The 16,954-nt window shown below is 40.6% G+C and overlaps 2 protein-coding genes across 4 annotated transcripts in view; both read left to right on the forward strand.

The window, feature by feature from the left end:
• LOC128734025 (ras-related protein Ral-a) overlaps positions 1 to 16,954 on the forward strand; it is a 55,372-nt gene that overhangs the window by 13,740 nt on the left and 24,678 nt on the right. The gene's annotated exons all lie outside the window — the stretch shown is intronic.
• Positions 3,695 to 5,820, forward strand: LOC128746205 (uncharacterized). The gene is made up of 2 exons (XM_053843251.1): positions 3,695 to 3,939; positions 4,005 to 5,820. Exons 1-2 carry the CDS (start codon positions 3,695 to 3,697, stop codon positions 5,818 to 5,820), a joined length of 2,061 nt encoding a protein of 686 aa, XP_053699226.1.

Raw genomic sequence — 16,954 nt, forward strand, 5'->3', positions numbered from 1 at the left:
GAGAAAATTTTGCGAATAATGCATAATCGCGCTCTATTTTCAAATCCCCTTCGTACCAACACATTATTCCTGGTGCTAATCTCTAAAGTAACGTTCAAACGTCGTGTTGAACGTTTTGTTCATTAGCTTCCTAACTAAATAAAATATGGAATCAAAGCGCGTGCCATAGGGATATGTGGTAGTAAGTTGTTCAATGCTGAAGATGAACGAGACAATAAAGCGCCCGCGCTTTCGAGTAAAAGCTGTGTCACATTCTCTTTTTATCTCCTTCGTACCAACACATTGTTCCTGGTACTAATTCAGTATCAAGAATCAATACCAGAGGAATAATGCGTTGGTATGCTTGTGCATTGAGATCTCGAAAGAAACGTTCAAATGTCATGTTGAACTGTTTGCTCATCAGCTTCGTAACTAAACTAAATTCGTATTGCATTGCACATGCGTCGGTGCAAACAAAATTTGGTCGGGCTGAATTTTGTTTGCCTGTCCTATGAACAGGTTGAACATGCGGACGAGTCGCCACTGATTTGGACGATTTCGTTTGCAAAATCGACTCAATATGAAAGAAAACTTTTAGCGGTTTCAACAGCATTTTTCGCAGTTGCACGTTTTTGCAGATGTGACTGTCTTCCATTTATGGGCAGTATAAGTCCCTTTATATTTCACTACGCTGTACGTGAAAATCAAGTTGTAATATTTCTTCTCAATCTCCAGCAACTCCGGCGTACCGCATGGGAGCAATCTAGAATAACGGCTTTTTCATTTTGAATGAACTGTCGGCTCTCTTGCCACCTCCTGGTTGCTTGTCTTTTTATACGAGCGACGAATTCTGGCTGCATGGAGCTGCAACGCCTAGTAAACAGATTTAAAGTATGGTGCTTGACTAACTTGCTTAATGTCATGCCCACTGAAAAATATAAGTACATCACTTTTACCTACGACATGGCGGGATATTTGCTACGACACATCTATCTCATTTATGACGGTGATGTCCTGAACAGTGCACTAACTTTACGTATGCTTTGTATCTGGGCCTTAATATGATAAAATGTATCACACAGACCTCACCGCATTGGTCCGAGATCGTTGATAGATTGTTTGGAGTTTTTCGTATACATCATTGTGTGTAAACCCCGTACCTGATATGATCTATCACTACAGTTGAGTATTCAAAACCATCTAATAAAAGCGCACTCTCATTGAAAATTTTGCTTCGTCTTTTTTCTCTCTAGTGCGCTGGCTTGGCCTTAAGCATAAGGAACTATATGTGATATAAGCTATCCTCCGATCAGCACGAATTGTCCCTAGTCGTTCCATGACAACGAACCTCCTCGATTTTACGTCAAACTGCATTCGGGATATTGAACATAAAGCGCAAGTTGATGTAATTTATACAGACCTGAAATTGATCATCACATCCTGTTTAAAAAAGTTAAGTTTAAGAGCTTCACAGTGGTTTGTTTCGTGGCTATAATCATTCTTGTGGGATAGAGTTATGCAAGTTAAGCTTGGATCGAATATATCACCTACATTTACAAACAAATCAGGTGTACCGCAGGGTAGCACACTTATCCCTCTCCTTTTCAAATTTTTTCTAAATGATGCAGCAAATGCAATAGGAAATAGTTGCCGAGTAGTTTATGGCGATGACTTAAAGATCTATCTGACGATTAGATTAATTCGTGACGTTGTGTAAACTACATCATTTAATAATAACCGAATGTTCAGAGAAAACGTATGTAAGTCTTTCGTATATTTATTCTTATCCAATTCCTCTCCTATCAAAGACTTTCCTTCTTTGTCACGGCTGTATAAATAATTTTCCAGAATGCAGTGAAGGTTCGTGCCGAATTTACGTACCGTCCCTTCCACAAACATACGGGCGCTGAATACTGGTCAGTAAAGACACAATAATATTCTTTTAGTATCAAAACTCATGTTATAGCGGAACGAGAATCGAGAAAAAAAGCTTCCATGTAAAACTAGTCCAGCTGAAATATTGTACTGACCTAATGCTTTCGGAACGTTGATCCAGAAAGCTTAGTAAGATATTACATTTCCAAACACCATCCACCTTCTACAGCGTGACACATATATATTCGAACAAAAATCATTTTATGCTTGCAGCGGCATATACAATTAATACAATCCAACTAAGATCATGTGTGTGTGTGTGGTATCATGCCTTAAGTCTTACTTGACGTAGTTTCATTTTCGTATTGTGTCTCGTTCAGTGTGCACGTACCAGAGTTTGAGTTACGGTCGTTGATAACAAATAAATTGTTAAACGGTGCTACATGTGGCACTATTTTTCGTGACCTCAAACATCGCGGCATAAAAAAAGGATTTGTATACTATTCACTAAAAAGATTTGTCGAAACGAGACCTGTTGAAAACCGTAAAAAAACCGGAAGAACACGAAGTGTTAGAACTACAGAGGTCAAAAAGGTTGTTCGAGAATGAATTCGTCGCAGTTGCGGCCGGTCCGCACGAAAAATGGCAGTGCAGCTGAATATCAAAAGGAAAACTTCTTGAATTTTGAAAATGGATCTGGATATGAAAGCATTCAAAAAAGGTAAAATCCTTGGATTAACGGGAGCAACTAAACAAAAACGGCAGGAAAGATGCTAACTGCTGCTCTGTCGGCACGGTGTTTCGACGAGAAGTTGTTTGTTCTTCAAACACCGCATCATGCTCAAAATGATCGGCTATGGTCGGTTTCGATCATAGACGTTGCAAAGCACAAACGGAATGTACCACGATACCAAAATTCATCAACGGTAATGGCATGGGGAGGCATTTCTAAGAAAGGTAAACTTCCTCTTGTATTTATTAACAAGGGTGTGACAAGTTAATGCAAAATAATATCAGGAAATGGTCTTAGAACAAAATTTTATACCTTACTGTCGGGTAATGTATGGTGGAGAAGATTACGGCTTTCAACAGGATGGAACTCCAGCCACACTGCAAATCTTGTGAAGACGTGGTGCAAAGCCAATCCAACGGATTTCATATCGAAAAAGGAATGGCCTCCAAGTTCTCCTGATTTGAACTCATTGGTTTCTTGTAAATGGAGTACATGCAGGAGAAGCTCATTGATTATAAATATCATAATTTGGACGAATTTAAGTAAGTTATCAACGAGATATGGGATGGTATTCCGATGGAAGTAGTGCGTGCCGCATGTAACGACTTTAAAAAGCGTTTGAAGCGTGTTATTCAGGCAAAAGGCGATTCAACAGAGTAATGATTGTTTGTTGCGTTCTGCATCTATGGGTAAACAACTTCTAAAAGTAAAATTCGAAATTCAGCCTTTATTTACAAAAATATATGACTTTGTTTTTGTTCGAATACATATGTGTCACACTGTATATTAAATTTTCTATAGCGCTAATAGTGATGAGTAAACACCTCATGATTCTAATCTGTCAACAGTTGACAAAATTCATTTCTTGCTAGTGTGTCCCCCTTTCCAAAGCAAACAAGTTAATATACGTTTAATATTTGATTCCCCGCGATGCGTTTGTCCGATAATCTTCGAGTAAACCGATCGGAATTGCCGCCTATTGTTAGAGCAGCACGTCTAGTGTTTGATAAAAATTAGTGACGGAACAAAATTTAATCGCACAATACAGTCACTCCTGGTGCCATATAAAAGGTTGCACCAAGTTGAGCCCGAAGCTTATAGTTAAAAATGTGGTATCTTGTGCTACTGGTACTTTTCACGAGTGCCGCAGCAGCAAATTCGTTTTTACCGGTAACGGATTATTGCTCCAGCACGGTAAATCTGATTTTTGCAGAATTTGTCAAACGTTACATGCGAGACGCTGAGTACCTCACGGGAATAGAAACCCACGACGTCCAGGATGGGCTACCAGCCTCACTGCAATGTATACTGAACTCAATTAACAAACCCCTGGTGCTGTACAGTTTTGACGAGTAAGTTTCACCAGGACCTTCTTATTAAAAACGTTCGTACTAACGCACTCTTTTTTTTGGCACAGATTTCTAAAAGTTGGCAGTAGATCCACCTTCAGCAGCGCCAATATAAACGGATACTCCCGGTTAGAAACATTTGTTACCAGAGGAACGTATCGAACGTTCAAAGAATCATTAATTCCCAGTGTGGCAAGATTGAATCCTCTCGCTCAATTGATTGTGAGTGGAAGATACATTACGAAGGAACAAATTGTCAATCTTTTTCGCCTAGCATGGATCGACTATTCCATGCCTAATGTAATTTTGTTAAACCGAGTGGATAACACGTCTTATGAATCATGTGTATTCAATCCATTTCTGACGGAACCGTCTACGATTGATGGACGAAATATCCACTGTCACGCTATGCAATCTCTGGATGAGGTTAGACTGAACATTCACCGCACCAAGCAGATAATAGTCGATCGGGTTCAAAACCTACAGCATTATCCTTTACGGATTGCAATTGCGAACGTCGAACTGATGTCTCAACCTATCTACAACAAAAATCACACGCTCGTACGTTTCTGTTATCTAGATGGAGAAATCGTAGATATAATGAAGCAGACGATGAACTTCACACCGAAATTTGTTATACTGCCCAGCCAGTTATCGACCGGGTTCGTGTATCCGAACGGCTCCTTAGGAGGTTCCTTGGAACTGATTGAAAGCGGTCAGGTTGACCTGGCTGCCAACACTCGCATCATTCACATCTACCAGACCAAAAACGTCCAGTATCTGCAGTATTTGATGACGACAAAGCTGGTTTTCATTGTTCCGAAAAATTTCTACCAATCTCGCAGTCGTGACCGTGTATTCTTTAACACTTACACGTGGTCTTTTTATGCCGTCAACGTTGTTATAGCTGTTACCTTTCCGATGATACTGAAAATAGTTGATTACAAGCCGGTTGAAGTCCGCAAGGAAACCTACATGGCAGCGGTCATGCACATCCTCGCCGTAACTTTAGCCGTGTCCACGAAACTACCGAAACGTTCTAACGCGCGAACAGCTATCTGCGGAATTTTGCTGTACAACCTGGTATCGTACTCGATTTGGCAGGCTGTTATAATAAAACGCCTGAATACGAACAACGATAAAATGGATGATATTCAAGATTTGGACGCACTGCTGAGTAGCAATCTTGAGCTTAAAGTGCCGGTAGCTTACGGGCAGTTCATTCGTCCCGACAATGCTGAATACTCCACAATGAGTACCCTGCAGAGGAAACTATACCAGGAAGCAACCGTGGCAAACAATAACGTTACCGGAGCCGTTCTGATTAGTGATATGGTGCAGTTTCGTTCATCGGCCGTACTAATCCATGACATTAGGTCCGATGTGCTGAAGTCACGATTTTACGACGACAGGCAGTTGCGAAGTTTTATCCACGTGATCAACGAGCATGTGTTCGAGTTTTCCACGACGATGGCACTGCCGAAGAACTCTCCGTTGGTGGATCGTTTCAATCAGATCACGACCCGTTGCGTGGAAAGTGGAATAGTAGCGCATCAGCTGGCGAAGATTCCACTGAAGGGGTATCTGTATCAGATCGAAAGGAATCGGAATAGCAGCAGGAAAGGGTTAGATGGACAGGCGGATGGTGCGAAAATATTCGACATGCAGGTGTGGAGAAATGTGTTCTATTACTATTTTGCTTTTAATGCTGTGGCAATCGTTGTGTTTTTGGGTGAAATTTTTACGCACAGGGTGTTTCGTCTGAAGCAAGCTCAACTTAAAGAGCGTCGTAAAGATGAAGCCATTGGAAGTAGGAAACACATTAGAAGGGTTGAAAGTAAAATGGCACAAATTATGCAGGCACGCCGTCTAGATGTTCGTTAGATGTTGACTAGGAAAATGGTGGCAATAAATACAAAAAGGGTAAATTGCTTCAATTACACTGTTTCTACCTTTAATTTTGGGTTGTAAATAGTAAATCATCGATTGTTGAGTACTTAGTTATCGTTATCAGTTGATCAAACTTCAGCAGATTAAAAACCTGTTTACATCCGATGTACCCTCCTTCCTATTACAAAAAAAACTGAATATTCTTTAACTAAAATATTCCCAGATATAATGGTACATATAATAACGGTTATTCATTATAACATGTGAAAACAGAATAACCAGGCATCACTGGAAACAACATTTTGAAATGCTGTTCAAGGATGAATTAAGCTAGGTTTTGAGAGGATGGACAAATTTGCACTGTCGTAGCGTAACGGTTTTCAAGAGAGACGATCCACATTAGACGGAATATTATAAATAAAGTCTAGAAATATAACCTGCAGACCCGCAACTTGATCACAGACTTCAACACGGCGTATGATTCAGTTAAGCGAAATAAGTTATGAAAAATGGCGCTTGAAAATGATTTAATGATTTACAGTGGCGACTCGTGGTGGTTTAGCTTACCTGTTCAACCAGCGAAAAATACAAATTAATATGCAGCTTTTTTTTATTATCGAAATTCTATATTTTATTTATAAAACAAACATTAGGGGTATTCACGTAGCGCTTGCTAGGTTGCGTAAACGGTGTATTTCGTGTATACGCTGCCGCAATTCGCATAGCAGTTCCGGTTTCTATGGAAGCGCCAGAGTAACGGCAGTATAAATACGCAATACTCCGTATACGCAACATAACAAGCGGTACGTGAATACCCCTATTATTTAAATAACAACCGAATACGGCGGTTTACTTTACCAGCAAACTCGTCTCTGAATTTTAACTACGAACCTAAGACTTTCCGTTCAATTTACCTATTGAACCAAATTCAAGAATAACCACCACACGCACCACAAGCAATATGCGTAAGTTGTTCAATGCTAAAGATGAACGAGTTAATGAGAAAATTTTGCGAATAATGCATGCCATCCCCTTCGTACCAATTGAGCGTGCTGGCGTTTGCCGCACGCACACATCGACGCGCGATTTGTTGTTGCTGTTGTTAGATTTTATATTGATTTTACACGTTTGTTTTTGTTTTCCCCCAGTTATACCCCGGTAAAAAACATACGTTTGAGTGAAAAACGATAAGTTTTTGTAACCCTTAGCAAGCTCTATACGTTGTTCCTGGTGCTAATCTCTAAAGCAACGTTCAAGCGTCGTATTGAACGTTTTGCTCATTAGCTTCGTGACTAGATAAAATGGAATCAAAGCGCAGGCCATAGGGATATGTGGTAGTAAGTTGTTCAATGCTGAAGATGAACGAGTAATGAGACAATAATGCGCGCTTTCGAGTAAAAGCTGTTTCACATTCTCTTTTTATCTCCTTCGTACCCAGAATCAACACCAGGAATAATGTGTTGGTATATGCTTGTGCATTGAGATCAAAGCAACGTTCAAACGTCGTGTTGAACGGTTTGCTCAGCAGCTTCGTAAACTAAACTAATAATTTACCGAATTAATCGTATTGCATATGCGTCGGTTCAAACGAAATCATGAACTAGTGATGAAAAAAAATATTGTCGGGTTGAATTTTGTTGCCTGTCCTATGAACAGGTTGAACATGCGGACGAGTCGCCACTGATGATTTATATCATGGCATATCGCAATCATGTCCATCGTATAATATTCCAAAGCAGCATGACAAGCTCTGTTGGTTTTGCAAATGACACGAGCCGTTTAAATGAACTGGTTCACCAGAAAGAGCGTTCAAATAACGGCTCTTAAAAAAGTACCACGGTTCTTAAAACTCATCCAAAAGCAAAGTCATGGGCTTAAACCGTCATTAGACATTACCCTTCTTTATCGACAGACTTCGCAGCCAGCTGTTTTAGAGTACAGGAAAATTACGAGGCCAGTGTAACGATCCTACTGACTCTATCAAGCAAGCACCGTCTAACCGAGATTCGAACATGCGACGACTGGCTTGTTAGACCAGCATCGTACCTCGAAGCTAAGTAGGCGGTTAAAACTCATCCGTGAAACGTAATTTACCGAACTGGCGGCTTGCCGGGCAAATGAACCGAGAATCATGAGCCGCATATTTGCATCGGTTCGCAGCAGCAAATGAATTGTTCAGAGACGCTCACACAAAAGAGCCGTTTTGCTCACCTGTAACATCGACATCATTGTCGTTAACTGAAGAGCAAGGTGGCTTCGAGCCATTCAACATAAAAGCGATAAAAGTTGAGCAACCGCGATCCAGTTGGTTAGAGAATTGCGTTCGCTGTCATCTAGCGTGCAAGGTCTACTCACTCAATAAAAGCACGTTGAGTGAACACCTGCTGGTTTATTACCAAAACGTACGTGGATTGCGCATAAAAATTAATGACTTCCATTCCCCGATGGAGTCGAACTTTGACATCATCGTTTTCACCGAAACCAGACGGCTATAAGAGAAAATTTACTTAACGCAGTTATTTAAAGGTCGATACACGATACGGGGGATTTATCTCGAATTCAAGCCAACTTACCAACCATCAAAATTGTTCTGGTCATTCGTGAATCCTAAGAAAAACGAGGTAGGGTTACCTACCCAAAAGTATGCTTTTGAGTAGCACGAACACGGCAGATGAAAAATGTGAATTATTTTGAGCTTATTTCAAAAAATCCTTTTTGATATTGAACATTGATTTGAACATTTTTCATATAACCGTTCTACTCGCCGCAACCGCTATCAACCAGCTCAATTATTGGCTTGCTGCTAGATCAGACGGAGTTCTTTCAGTTATGTACAACAATTCTCGCGTCACTTTTCATTTCGTCCAATGTAACAAATGTAAACAAATCCGGTTTATCACAACAAATTATTGCTCTTTTTAAACTCTATATTATACAAAAACACCTGCCCAAATAGAATTATTTTGAGGTTAAAAAATTTGCATTATCAAAATGTCCAATGTGCACATTCGAATTACGGATGACTGACTGTTACTTCGGTCGTTCTCATCTGATGTCCAAAGTGCAAAAAAAAAATCAAAACAAACCCAATCTGTACATTGGACGTTTAGCAAGTGAAAGTTTTTTTTCGCATTATTTGTGCATTTTGAGTGAAACAAGCGGCCTAATATTGAAAAATAGCCTCGAAAATAGCGTAGCACGGCAACGCACGTAATTTGCGGTGATCTCGCTTAATTTATGTGCAATAGCCTGGAAAAATAAAAACGTCCAAAGTACAGCATGAGATGGTAAACAGTCCAATGTAACTTTTTCCATAATAAACCAAAACTGCTTAGTTTTAATTAAATTTTTAAAATCTCCGTTAAATATTGAATGTTAATATTCATCAACCACGTTGAGTGAATGACTGAAAATTATTTCATTTTAAAACAATTTAAAGTTCAATTCGAAGAACTTCGATCTCGTTCTTCTCAATATGGTGGAATTGTTACATTGGACGAAATCAAAAGTGACGCGAGAATTGTTTTTCGCCCACTGGCAATTTCGATCGAATTTTCTCTCCTGTAGCCTTCGATCGTGACCACGATATTTTATGAAATTAGAATGAAAAGCTTGGCAATTTTTCTGCTTCAAGAGATGGATGAAATTATGGAGAGATGGATGATTACCTTACCGGTGGAAGTAATCGGAGATGTTTTGCTATCCATCTGGGGTTCCTCAAGGGAGCAGTTTGGGTCGTTTGCTTTTCACGCCATTCAATAATGAGCTCTGTAGTTCTACCGCCCGACTATCGTTCGTTTTACGTTGATCAGTCGGCTTATTTGAAGCGCGGTGTACGAAAAAATTGTTGACAACTGGTGCCCTTAAATACAGCGTAATCACGTTCCACCGCAAAGCCATTAGGTGTCTATATTTCCATAGTTTTGGTCATTCATTGCAATAGGTTGATCATATTCGTGATCTAGAAATATTTCTAAATTGTACACCTATCTTTCGCTTGCATTTTTATGAGACTGTCTCGAGGGCCAATATGGAAGTCGGATTAGGTGTAGCTCCCGGCGATCAATATAGTCCGGGGTTAAAATCTGGACTCAGAATATATTCAAATAGGCCGCGCAGGGTAGGGGTGCTACAGCCTCTTCCCCCCTTACAGATCTACAAGCCATCTCAGAAGGAGATTACGTGCAGCAGCCAGCGTGAATACAATAGGGAACCACCTCACTTACTGTCACCACTATGAAGGGGCCAACTTAAAACTAGAAAAAGAAAAGACGTCTAGAACCGAATCACTCGACTCCTCAGAATCGATTCAATGTATTTTCTCCATATCGTTAGTTCCTAAGACAAGCCTAAAATGATAGAAGAATTTCCCCACCTACTCGCTGTCCCTAAACGATTTCTCCAAGTGAGAAACGTGTCTTCCTACTTTAGCTTATATTACACTGCACTCCGTGTGTGAGAGCCTCGTTCGTTCTCATTCGCGCCTAAATATTCATTTCACATGCTCAAGCACGTGGTTGTCAAAGCGATATAAACAAACTTGCACTGTACGGATCTCGCTCACACACTCTTTAGTTAACCTGCGCAACCATAAAATGCCCAAACGGCTAAATCTGGAAGCAGCTAAAACACATTTTCTGCTAAGCCAAGCGGAATTCATTTATTTGTGTGTTTACTTTACATATTTACTTGGTTCTGCGGGCCATGGGTTATATTTTATATTTTGTTGTTTGCAATAGTACCAGCAGTAGCCCGTATGCGTCACCTCGCGTCTAATTTAGAACGAATCGGCGGTACTCACGCAAATTTTCTATAACTTTAACGAAAATCACTTTTTAGTGGGATAATATAGATTTACTATAACGGAGATAACCGGAATGTATGACCAAATCGCTTAAATTTACCTCTAACGCTAGATACTACTACGTTACTGATGCTTGTCTTGATTGCAATCTGGCGTAATTAGTGAAGAATGGAAAATAATGCTATCGTAAAATCTTCTACATTAGAGGGCGCTTCGATTAAAAAAATCTAAGCATCCCTCATTTTATTGGTGTGTGTGTGTGTGCAGAATGATGCATCTATTTTTATTTTGACAATTGCTCTTCAGTTATCAAAATAGCGTCCAAGAAGCAACGCACCAACGTCCAGGAAGTCTAGATCAGCAGGAAATCGCAAGCTACAAAAGCCGTGGGCTTAAACCGTCATTAGACACACATTACCCTTCTTTATAGACAGACTTCGCAGCCGGCTGTAAGAATTACGGGAAAATTACGGGGCCAGTCTAACGATCCTACTGGCTCTATCTAGTTAGCACCGTCTGTCCGAGATTCGAACATACGACGACTGGCTTGTTGGACCAGCATCGTACCTCGAAGCTAATTGGACTGAAAATCGCAAGCTAGAGACAGCAGTGATGACAACAAAGTTTCCAGTGCTTTCAGTAGGAATCCCAATCTCTCCGTTCGAGATATCACACACAGGCTGGGAGCGCCGTTTACAACCGTGCATCGAGCTAAAAAATGAGCCAAACTATCGACTTATAAGAAGCTAGTGGCTTTAATCGAGTCGAAAAACAAAAGACAGCCAACTTAAGTTCCCGGAAGCTGTACACAATGATGCTGACGAAGTTCGATTGCGTAGTGAACCTGCGACAAAACCCACATCAAGAAAGACCACAAACAGATTCCTGGGCAGGGGTTTTGTACGGCAAATCGAATGGGGAAATATGGCAGACATTTTCAATCATATGAAACTGTCGAAGTTCGCTAAGAAATATTTCGTTTACCTTATCTTTTGAAATTTTGACCATTTATCATTGCAATCGGGACCATTACTTAAAACATTTACGTGAATCAATGTCCAAGAAAACGTCTGCCGCCCTTCCAGAAGTAGCACGCTTGCGTGCTGTTTTGGTCGGATTTGAAATTCTGCGGTACAAGGTACAAAGGCCATGGAGTGGTATGTCGGCAAACAATGTGCAGATGGTGCCCAAAGATAAATTCTTCGAACACGCCGAGTAATATTGGGCCAACTCAAATTATTTACACGCATTCTTGTTTATCCAATTTTGATCTGAACACACTTTACTCGGTTGATTTTTTTTATTTTTTAACGAATTTCCCTTGGAGTAAACCCACGTCCAAAATCGTTTGTAATTCTGGGACTTTTCGGTTCAAATTTGTACTGTATTAACTAAACTGTATAACTTAGATGTTTCGACATCTGTGTAAATCTAATGTACAAAACCAAAGTGTAGGTTTGTTTTCACCTCCGTATTTTGTTCGATGTCATCAGTATCATTATTAATATTTCTCGCCTAACAAGTTCTGCTTGTTAATTAACACTGAACAAAACGCAGCATATTAGAATTTAGACACTCTGCCAGCGAGAAGCGAAAGCGTAAGACAAATGTTCATCATCGTGTTTTAAAGTCCCACTGAACTCAACACCTACCGCAATGTGCGCGCGGTGTGGTGGGTCGTTGAATAGAAAAATTTGCTTGCAAGCCCTTTCTGGTGCTGGTCCCGAGAAAGGTGAAGAGAAAAGAAAAATTAAATGAGGCTAACAACAAGGTTAATTGTTAATTCCCACTGACTGTGCACTTCAGCCAGTTCAGCCCAGCTTCTGCTTTTGCTAATGCATATTACATTTCGAAATAGCACCGGTTGTATACAACTACCGCCGCTGGCTGTGGGGAAACGGTTTTCCCATGTTCCATGAGCAAGAAAAAGAGCGAACAGAAACTGCAGACAAATGGAAAACGTATAAAAGCGCAATGAAAGTTTTGCCTGTGAAACCATGGAGGTAGTGATCTCCTAGTCGGGAAGGTTTTTGAACCATACTGACTGATGCTGCTTCTACAATTCCGTAAAGTATCGTTTCGAAAGAAATGGAACAGTTCCTCACTGCTGGAAGCAATTCCATAACTTAGCTAATTTGGAGTAGTCTGCTAGACGAGTTAGCCAACGTATTTTGATGGCTTTGTAGAGCATGAATCTTCCGGCAATTGAAGCTCGAACCGGTCACGGCAAGTCGGTTGCTTGCGCTCCTCGTGGCACTGATGATTCGCAATTGAACAAGCTTGAAAACTGAAAGTCCAACAGACAGGCGTGGTATGACGGTTACGCACATGCGGGTTTCTTGTTTTGATCGAGTTGGAGTGCGACTACGTACAAACGGTTTCTGTTGTCGAATAATGTATGCAAGGGTAATATGAAGAAAAAAAGGTGTTCAATACAATGTTTACTGCTGCTATTCCTTTTCCTTATTATGTCTGAGTAGAAAAAAACTACCTTTCAAGCTGATAATTAGGACTCACGATTAACAGATAAATTATGTTTCCTTGTATAGGTTTCAAAATCGACCATTAGGACACTGCGCCCTTTAAAAATTCAATTTCGCAACTAAAACTACGAACCGTTTTAAACTTAACCATCTTAGATTCGTACGTACGAATGAATGGTGTGGCAAATTGATACGTGCCAAAGTAAAAATGTGGAAAAGTGAAATTGTTTACGTTTCCCACCCGATAAGACGATTAGGCGCGAAGGCTTGGCATACCTTAACGTTAAGCCACATGGAGCCCCGGTGCGAATGAGCGAATGGAATCGTAGGTACCGGTGCACTTCCAAAGGTCTCAAGTTGCTGTGCTGCCACTGGCACTGCCTTAGTAAGATCTTTGCTATAGCTGTGCTGCAAAAAAAAAAAACAAAAATGTTCAATCGTGTTTATCTCTGTAGTAATCGCATTCAATTGCTGGCATTGGCACGCATTGGTAAATTTTCCATCTCCTAAAGAACAGTCTGCAATCACATATTTTAACAGAACGAAATCCGTTTTCCAATATAGTACGATTATGGTGGATTGATCACGCAACAGTGGTTTATGCTGCGTAGTTTTTCTTTACTTGCTGGGTTGCTGGTTCAAAACCATGTTGTAATAAGTATCAATAAACATCTTTTTCATTCCTCGAACATTCTTGACCAGATTTTTTTCCGCCTGTTTGTGTTTTTCCGCTAGTAATATCGACACTTCACTCACTTTCGCACCGTTTTCAATGACTAGTTAATTTCGAAATTGAATGATCGGTTGAAGAGGAGGTAATCGATCGAGTAGGGCTGTACGTATTCGATGGAAGAGTAGTGCGTCGATGGAACTGAAAATCGCATCCATTCGCCTGACAGTGCGGATTGGGATTGGTTCACAGTATAGAGCCATTATGACTTGATTTTATGTTGATGAAAGTGAAATGGAATGTCTTCAATCAGTTAGATCCGATATGATTATTGGGCATCAACATGATTTTGATTAAATTCATCGGAAATATTCGATAGATGAAGCATATCGCCCAAATTCGCACAGAGCGAACCAAATTGGCTTTTAAATGAACTGAAAATTCAGACGACTATTTTTTGGGACAGCATTTGTTGAGGTTAGCAATTTCCAAAGTTTACAAATATTGGGAAAATAAAAAATACGTAAATTAAGTTCCAAACAAACATGACAAACAAAATCTATCGAAGTTTGATGCCAATTTTACTGAGAAAGGTCCCGCTTTTATCGACAGCTTTATCAAAAACCACTCCGTTTGAATCCGTCATCGTAGCACTGACCCCGCACTGTCCTGTATTCTAACAGCTGGTTGCGAAGTCTGTCGTATAAAAACAGAAGGTCAAATTTCGATAACGGAATTAGCACCCAGGCTTTGCTTTTTTTGAATCCGTCAAGAGGTTTCGAGATACGAAGATACATGCTTGAAATATGCAATGTGTTTTTGGTTTTTAATTTTGCATACACCTTTATTTTTAAAATATGGCCTGTTTCGGAAGAGGCTTCTGATAGTTCGGAACATCATTTAAATGTATAAAATAGGCAGGATCTCAGTAGACGTTCCTCAAGGCAGCAATATTGCTATTTCGTTACTGTCAGGTGTTGGCTGCAAGTTTATGTATGCTGAAACTGATTGCTTCGATTGGTAATGAAGACGACTGCCGGCGTTTGCAGGGTTTATCCGATTTTTTTTTATTGAATGGCGAAAACTGAACTTTTATTGTAAAGCGTTGCAAATGTGAAGTGATGTGCTTTTACCGTATTAAAAATCCGATAGACTTTAACTACACGATTGATGGTATTGAATTGCGTAGAGAGTTGTGGATTCAATCCCGACAAATATAGCCTCTCTGTACCGCGGTAGAAGCACGTAGACTTAGATCAATGTTGTTTTCGCCACGATCAGGTTATGTGAGTAACAGAACAGCCACACAGAATTATGCAGAGGGGGTTCCAGGATCCGCATTCATTGACTCACGCTTGCAACTAAATGAATGAAAATTTAATTGAACTGTTTTGGGTAAAGTGTGGAAGAGCGTTTGGTGAGAAGAACGGTAGACTGGATGAAACTGGGAAAATTTCGATATGAGGCCAAAAATATATTGGGTAATTTAATGATAAGTGGAGCTCCAATCCACAATTTCTCGGTTGGTACCCGAGTGCTTTAAGCAATTAAACTATTACCACACCAATGTGTTAGTTAATCTCAAATCTAATTATGTCCCTCCCTGGTTAGACTCAATTCATTGATGCACACATATTGCAAAAGAGCAATCATACAAAAAATAATTACCGTTGACGGGGGAGCGTATGTGTACGTAAATGGAATGATTAGACTGGAGGGACGTAATTAAATTTGGGACTAACTAATACATGGGTGTGGTAATAGTTTAATTGCCTAAAGCACTCGGGTACCAACCGAGAAATTGTGGATTGGAGTCCTACTTACCACTATAAACTACTCAATATATTTTTGCCCTCATATCATAATTTTTACCCACTCTACCATTCTTCTCACCAAGCGCTTCTACACACTTTAATCAAAATAGATTTTACGTTAGGTCGCGAAAAAGTCAGAGACAAGTAAAACAGATTAATTGAACTGGCACGATTCATTTGCCAATGTGTGACTTCGATTATATTCCAGAGGGGGGAGAAGTCTCGAACCACCATAGAAACATTTCTTGCTTTCAAAAACCTCCACATGCCAAATTTGCTTCATTTGCTTGATTAGTTCTCGAGTTGTATGTATGTATGTATGGGGGTAGCCACCATCACCTAAGGGCTTCCCATCAATATAAGGGCTTCCCATTGTATGCAAGTAGAACTACTTTATTTTTTTTTTATGTGTCCATGTCCGCCGGTCCGGCAGAACAAAGGGATGAAATCAGAGATCTCCACTGCTGACGGTTACCCGCCATGGCTTTTACCTGTCGCCAGGACAGGTTCTCGTCTACAGCCCGGATGTCGTTGGCTAAGCTCCGTCGCCATGAGCCTCTGGGTCTGCCTCTTCTACGCTGTCCTTGTGGATTCCAGTCGAGTGCTGCTCTGCAAACCTCGTTCGCTCCTTTCCTCAAGGTGTGTCCGATCCACTTCCACCTACGCTCACGAATTTCTGTGGCTATCGGCCGTTGATGACACCGACGATGGAGTTCCTCATTGGATATCCAATTATCAGGCCACCAGGCACGAATAATATATCGCAGGCACCGGTTAATGAATACCTGCAGTTTTTGCGTTGTCTCCGCTGAGACGCACCACGTTTCGCAGGCATACAGCAGTACGGATTTAACGTTTGAATTAAAGATTCGGGTTTTCGTACGTAGAGTGATCTGGTTTGAGCGCCAAATGTTTCGCAGACCTGCAAAGGAACCCCTGGCCTTCCTGATCCGTGTGGCTATATCAGTCTTGGTACCACCATCGGGCGTTGTTTGGCTACCAAGATATTGAAAGGCGGCTACCTGCTCAACTTGTTGTCCCGCTACTGTAAAGTTGATGGAATTGTCAGTGTTCACTACCATAGACTTAGTTTTCGCTACATTGACTGTGAGACCTGCTGCCTGGGAGCTCTCGGAGAGGTCGTCTAACTTGCTCTGCATATCGTTTCGCCGTTGTGCGAGCAAGACAATGTCGTCGGCTAGGTCGAGGTCATTTAGCTGCTCCATCGTTAGAGGATTCCAAGGCAATCCTCGATTTGGTCTACTGTCAATTGCTCCAACTAATATCTCATCCATAACGATGAGAAACAGAAGCGGTGATAAAATGCAGCCCTGTCTCAAGCCAGCAGTAACCCTTA

The sequence above is a fragment of the Sabethes cyaneus genome, chromosome 1 (assembly GCF_943734655.1).
Source record: "Sabethes cyaneus chromosome 1, idSabCyanKW18_F2, whole genome shotgun sequence".
NCBI classification, from domain to species: domain Eukaryota; kingdom Metazoa; phylum Arthropoda; class Insecta; order Diptera; family Culicidae; genus Sabethes; species Sabethes cyaneus.